Consider the following 6,793-nt stretch of genomic DNA (forward strand, 5'->3'; position numbering starts at 1 on the left):
TAGATAAACAAGGTCCTACTGTATAGTACAGGGAACTATATTCAATATCTTATAATAAGCCATAATGGAAAAGAATATGAAAAATAGATACATAGATATAGAACTGAATCACTTTACTGTACACAAGAAACTAACACAATATTGTAAATCAACCATACTTCATTAAAAAAGAAAAAAAAACAGAAGGCTCTCTTGCATAAAGGTGGTATTTCAGCATTCACCATTCATTCCTTTGACTTTTTTCTAGACTGTCTCTGAAAATGCAACTATCCCTGAGATGGAAAAGTTGAGGGCATGCTAGAGAATCAAGGTTTCAATGAGATAGAAAATTATACTAGTCATAATATTTCCACAGTATTTACAGTTGCTTAAGCACCGTCACAGATACAGTCTCGCTTGGTTTTCACTAACAAACACATGACTTAGAAAAGGAGGAAATATTTTTCATATTACCATTTCCATTTTACAGATAAGACACCAGATGATGAGAAAATTTATCCCCATCCCAACGCCTATCCTGTCCAAAGTGAAAAGCTGAGCACAGACCCAAACCCGGATTTCTGCCATCCAAGGATGGAGCTGGCCACGGTCAGAGTCATTCTCACTCCTCCCTCTCCATTGCCTCCCCCACTTCTCATTTCTGGTCAGTCACCAAGTCTTTTGCTCAAGGATCCCAACTATGCCTGTTCCCTACATGGAACTTGTCTTAGGGTACAGACGTGACAGAATGAGGGAATGGCCTGCTTGGGGGACTTTTTTAGCATGAGGAAGTGCTTCTCAACTGTCTCCATTTTATACTAGATAGTAATGGTTGTAATTACACTGCACAGAGAGAATAACAGTAATTGTACGGCACACTGGAGTTAACTGTCAGGGCTGCTGATCACCTGAGGGGTTCTGCTCTGCAACTCTTTCTCTCCGGTCCCAGCCCAGCAACCCTGGACACTTTGAGGGAATGATATCTCCTGGCCCAGGAGTGGCCCATTTGCAGCATGCTGGTAGAAAGCTTTGACTTGAGGAACCAACTTATCTTGCTCAGGGGAGAGAGAATTGAGGCTTACAGTGTCATTGAAGAATAACACCTTGGAGTCAGAGATCAGGTCAATTTTGAGTGCAACATTCATTCTTCAGGACTCTCTCTGGTTCAAGCACCATGAGTTAAATGATGCTTATTGAGTGCCTATTAAATGCCATTCCCTGTGCAGTGAGCCCTTGCCTGCATCCTGAGGAGGAGGAGGAGGAAAGCCATTTGTCTGAAATCTCTGAGACACCCAGCCCCAAAGTGGGGGGTCTTCTGTTGCTTCACTGGGTTGGACACTGACGTCTCTGGCTGTGAGGTGGTGGTGGGTATTGACAACATCTGCGGCTCTGGCACCAGAGTAGCTTCTTGGGGCTGGCACAGCAGACCCAGAAGAAGCAGGAACAGGAGGCAACACAGTCTTGGCTATAACGGAAGGCCTTTTTCTGGGAACGGTGGAAACTTAATGCCTTGGAGAAATTTTTGAGAGTTTCAGAGATCTCAGCATTGGAGTAGGAGATAAGAAAACTGGCTGATGTCAGTTTTGTGAGCACATGGAGATATTTCTTGGGGACTACCCAAAATAGATATAGAGTCTTAGGAGAGATATTGGGATCCTATAATAACAGATAAAGGCATTGTTAAATAATGTTGTTATAAACTGAATGCGTTACTGCCTCCCCCCTGCCCCACTCCCACCCCAACTAATTGTTATGTTCAAGCCCTAACCTCCAATGTGATGGTATTTGGAGATGGGGCTTTTGGGAGGTAATTAGGTTGAGGTGAGATCATGAGGTTGGGGCATTGGTCTGATGAAATTAGTGCCCTTATAAGAAGAGACACTGGAGTGCTTTCTCCATCTCCATGGGCATGCACTGAGGAGAGGTCCTGTGAGCACACAGTGAGAGTGTAGGGGCCTACAAGCCAGGAGAAGAGGCCTCAGAATTAAACCTACCTTGCCAGCACCTCGATCTTAGAATTAGCAGCACCTAGAATTGTGAGAAACATATACATATTTGAAAGTAAAGCTCACCCACCAGTAATAGGTATTTTTAAATTTGCATTAGTTACAGGGGGCAGCGAGTGGGGAGAGAATGGAGCCTTTCTGTGCCTCGAGCCAGGCCCTATGCTGGGTCCTTGACAGATGGTGCCATTTAGTTCTCACAACAGTCTGCAGAGTGGGTATCATTATCTCCATTTTACAGATGAGGAAACCGAGACTCAGTAATTTCCTAATAAGTACATTATTCAAATTTGGACCCCTGTTGTTTAATTTACAAGGTCCCATTCTCTTGAGCAGAGCTTAAGCTAGGAAGTGGAAGATCGGGTCTTTTACCTATTATCTGTCTAAATTCAAATTTCATACTCTTCACACCTTGTTTTTCAATTATTTTAAGCCTCTCTTTCATTCTTGAAAATATACGTATCTGTGTATTACACCCTAAAAAATATGTAGCTTGGTATTTTTGGCAAGTAGATCTACATTTTCTAGAGTGGAGATGAAGTGTCTTCCCTGCTTCTTTAATGAAGCTTTGCTTTGGGCGATTTTTACAAGGAAGAAAGGTTCAGATGAGTGTTGAAATAAGTGGACTGGACCCTTCATTACTTCCATCAGTGGGTTGTAGAACATTCCATTCCTTGAGGGCTAGAGAAGACAAATTTGGGGAAGTTAAAGGGGAACTGCAAACCAGATGGCTAAATCAAGCGCACTTATAAGGTGTAACAGCTGAGTGAATTTGGTTGAAAGTGAATATGAGAAAGAACAATCATGATCTGGGGTTTGAATGAAGCAATTTGAGAGATGTTTTGGGGACATCATTTTCATCATCATTATCATCAACAACACTAACATTTACTAAGAGGCAGCATGGTAAGGACTTTATATATATTATTTTGCTTAATCATCACAAGAGTTCTATAAAGTAGGTACTGTTAATATCCCCATTTAACAGGTGAGGAAACTGAGGCTTGGAGATATTGTTTTCCCCTACATGACTGGGTTAACTGTGAACAATAAAGATTTTGATAGTAGTGAATGTTGGCTGCGTGGAGGGGTATTATGCTGTTCTGAGGCAGATTGGCCTTGATTCTGTAAGCAGGATGATGTTAGTGAAGGTTTGTGGGTAAGAAGTGTTTTAGGAGAATTTTCCAACATTATATAGAATATATTGAAGCAGAAAGACTGGTGGTCTGAAGACCAGTTAGGAGGATATTGTGTGGTTCAGGGGAGAGAAGATGAACATTTGAACTGGGTCACGGTAGGAGGTCTGAGAACAAGGGAATAGATGCCAACAACTTTGAGGCTGTCTAGGGTAGAAGCCATGGTCCCTGTGTGCATACTGAAGTGGGAGAGGGGTGAAGGACTCCGAAGTGATTTCAGGGTTTCAGACTTAGGCAGTGGGAGAATAATGGGGCCTTCAACTAAAGTAGGAAGTGAGAAGGTAGATCTGTTTGGTTGGGATTAAGGGTCCCAGAGAATCTCTGGGTGAATTTGTAGAACAGGTGGCAGGAAGTCAGGTTTAGGGGTAGAGATTTGGGCATCAGCTTCAAAGTGGCAGTAGTTGTAACTTCAGAAATGTCTGCTCCCAGGCTGGGCATCTAAGCCTACGGGGTCCAGCCTTGACCCTGGCCTTTGGAACTTGGCTTGCTCACCTGATCCCTCTATCTCAGACCTGCCAATTAGTCCATGTTGAAACTCGGTGTGGATTAGAAAAAAGCATCCTTCCCTGAGACACTTTTCTGATATCTTCTAGAAAGCATCAAAATAACTGTACAAATCTACAATGATTATGAGTGAATGGTGCCCCCTGGAGTTGGGCAATGCATCCAATAAGCATCAGCCTAGTCACCCTATGTCAGCTCACATGATCTTGATATTTTGGCCTCACACATTCACTCCTTCTTCTGAGCTTTCCCAGCTGGATTTAGCACCTGGCTCTGGACTGGATACTTCTCAGTCGACTCAATAGCACTGGGTACTCTGCTGTTACGTGCCCCAGGCATCCAGCTTTGCAGCTGTTAGGGCACCTACAGAGGCCCCTTAGATTCACACTCTGTCCAAGGTCACCAAGGGAGGAAAGGTTGAGATAGTGAAAAGATATCAGGACTTTAGTGATCACTACCTTTACAGATGGAAGAGACAAGGAGACAAGAACTCAGAACTTGAATGACACAGAGCCACAATCTTTTTTTTTTTTAACTTTTATTGGAGTATAGTTGATTTACAACGTTGTGTTAGTTTCAGGTATACAGCAAAGTGAATCAGTTATACATTTACATATATCCATTCTTTTTAAGATTATTTTCCCATATAGGCCATTACAGAGTACTGAGTAGAGTTCCCTGTACTATGCAGTAGGTCCTTATTAGTTATCTATTTTATATATAGTAGTGTGTATATGTCAATCCCAATATCCCAGTTTATCCCCTCCCCCCACCCCTGGTGACAATAAGTTTGTGTTCTACATCTGTAACTCTATTTCTGTTTTGTAGATAAGATCATTTGTACGCTTTTTTTAGATTCCACATATAAGAGATATATGATATTTGTCTTTCTCTGTCTGACTTACTTCACTCAGTATGACAATCTCTAGGTCCATCCATGTTGCTGCAATTGGTATTATTTTGTTCTTTTATATGACTGAGTAATATTCCATTGTATATATGTACCACATCTTCTTTATCCATTCCTCTGTTGATGTACATTTAGGTTGCTTCCACGTCCTGATTGTTGTAAGTAGTGCTGCAATGAACATTTGGATGCATGTATCTTCTCAAATTATTGTTTTCTCTGGATATACACCCAGGAGTGGGATTGCTGGATCATATGGTAGCTCTATTTTTAGTTTTTTAAGGGACCTCCATACTGTTCTCCATAGTGGCTGTATCAATTTACATTCCCACCAACAGTGTGGCAGGGTTCTCTTTGCTCCCACCCTCTCCAGCATTTATTGTTTGTAGATTTTTTGATGATGGCCATTCTGACTGATGTGAGGTGATACCTCATTTTAGTTTTAATTTGCATTTCTCTAATAATTGGTGATGTAGAGCATCTTTTTGTGTGCTTTTTAGCCATCTGAATATCTTCTTTGGAGAAATGTCTGTTTATATCTTCTGCCCATTTTTTGATTGGGTTGTTAGTTTTTTTATGTTGAGCTGCATGAGCTGTTTGTATATTCTGGAGATTAATCCCTTGTCCATTGTTTCATTTGCAAATATTTTCTCCCATTCGGAGGGCTGTCTTTTCATTTTGTTTATGGTTTCCTTTGCTGTGCAAAAGCTTTTAAGTATAATTAGGTCCAATTTGTTTATTTTTGTTTTTATTTCATTACTCTAGGAGGTGGATCAAAAAAGACCTTTCTGTGATTTATGTCAGAGTGTTCTGCCTATGTTTTCCTCTAAGAGATTTATAGTATCCAGCCTTACATTTTTTTTTCTTTTGGTTTTATAGATTTATTTTCAACAGGCAAAAACACTTAAGACAATTTAAGTACAAGTCTAAACAGAATTGCTCTGTCAAAGTCAGCAATGATGCAGAGATGCGTTCTCACTTCCAGACACTCGCCAGCATCTTCTGAGTCTTCTCTCAGTGAAGAAAAGGGGTCTGATATTTTATTCATATACATCCTTCTTATCTGCAATGTAATCTACAATTTCTTGTGGGCACATTAACTTCTCCGCATCTATATCAGGAATTTCAAACCCAAATTCGTCTTCCATGTCCATGATATTCTCCACTTCATCCAAACTGTCTAAGCCCAGGTCTTTCATAAAATGGGAATTTGCTGAGAGATTTTCTGGGTCAATCTTGTCATAGAGTTTCAAGACGTAAAGAACACGGTCCTTGATTCCCTCTAATGTCAAAGGGGGTGCGTCACTATACTGGCGGCACAGCGGTATAACTCCACCTGGAACCTGCGTGAGCACCGAGGCCGGATGCGGAGCCCCAGGTCTTGCCCTGGCCCCCGCGGGGAACAGGGTAGTGCAGAGTGACCAGGCCGCCGCCAGCGTGGGGAGCCGTGGCAGCGGCGCGAAGGTGGCGTGCAGTTGGAGGACACAGGCGCAAAGGACACGAGCCGCCATGGCTATGCCAACCCAGGAGGCACTCAGCCTTACATTTACTTATTTATTTATTTTTTAACATCTTTATTGGAGCATAATTGCTTTACAATGGTGTGCTAGTTTCTGCTTTATAACAAAGTGAATCAGCTATACATATACATATATCCCTATATCTCCTGCCTCTTATGTCTCCCTCCCACCCTCCCTATCCCAGCCCTCTAGGTGGACACAAAGCACCGAGCTGATCTCCCTGTGCTATGCAGCTGCTTCCCACCAGCTATCTATTTCACATTTGGTAGTGTATATATGTCCATGCCATTCTCTCACTTTGTCCCTGCTTACCCTTCCCCCTCTCCGTGTCCTCAAGTCCACTCTCTATATCTGTGTCTTTATTCCTGTCCTGCCCCCAGGTTCCTCAGAACCATTATTAATTTTTTTAGATTCCATATATATGTTTGAGCATACGGTATTTGTTTTTCTCTTTCTGACTTACTTCACTCTGTATGACAGTCTCTAGGTCCAGCCACCTCACTACAAATAACTCAATTTCGTTTCTTTTTATTGCTGAGTGATATTCCATTGTATATATGTGCTACGTCTTCTTTATCCATTCATTTGTCAAGGGACACTTAGGTTGCTTCCATGTCCTGGCTACTGTAAATAGAGCTGCAATGAACATTGTGGGACATGACTCTTTTTGAATTATGCTTTTCT

General features: G+C 41.8%; 1 protein-coding gene across 1 annotated transcript; it reads right to left on the reverse strand.

Moving 5' to 3' along the window:
- Nucleotides 1-5,523: 5,523 nt before the first annotated feature.
- LOC102980395 (acyl carrier protein, mitochondrial-like) lies at nucleotides 5,524-6,100 on the reverse strand. Its single transcript, XM_055083940.1, has one exon. It carries the CDS (start codon nucleotides 6,098-6,100, stop codon nucleotides 5,630-5,632), a length of 471 nt encoding a protein of 156 aa, XP_054939915.1. The 3' UTR covers nucleotides 5,524-5,629.
- Nucleotides 6,101-6,793: the final 693 nt, after the last annotated feature.

This window comes from Physeter macrocephalus, chromosome 4 (genome assembly GCF_002837175.3).
Source record: "Physeter macrocephalus isolate SW-GA chromosome 4, ASM283717v5, whole genome shotgun sequence".
NCBI classification, from domain to species: Eukaryota; Metazoa; Chordata; class Mammalia; order Artiodactyla; family Physeteridae; genus Physeter; species Physeter macrocephalus.

What these genes read in the sequence shown, in the direction of transcription:
- LOC102980395 (XM_055083940.1), bottom strand. Translation starts at nt 6,100, where the DNA reads ATGGCGGCTCGTGTCCTTTGCGCCTGTGTCCTCCAACTGCACGCCACC.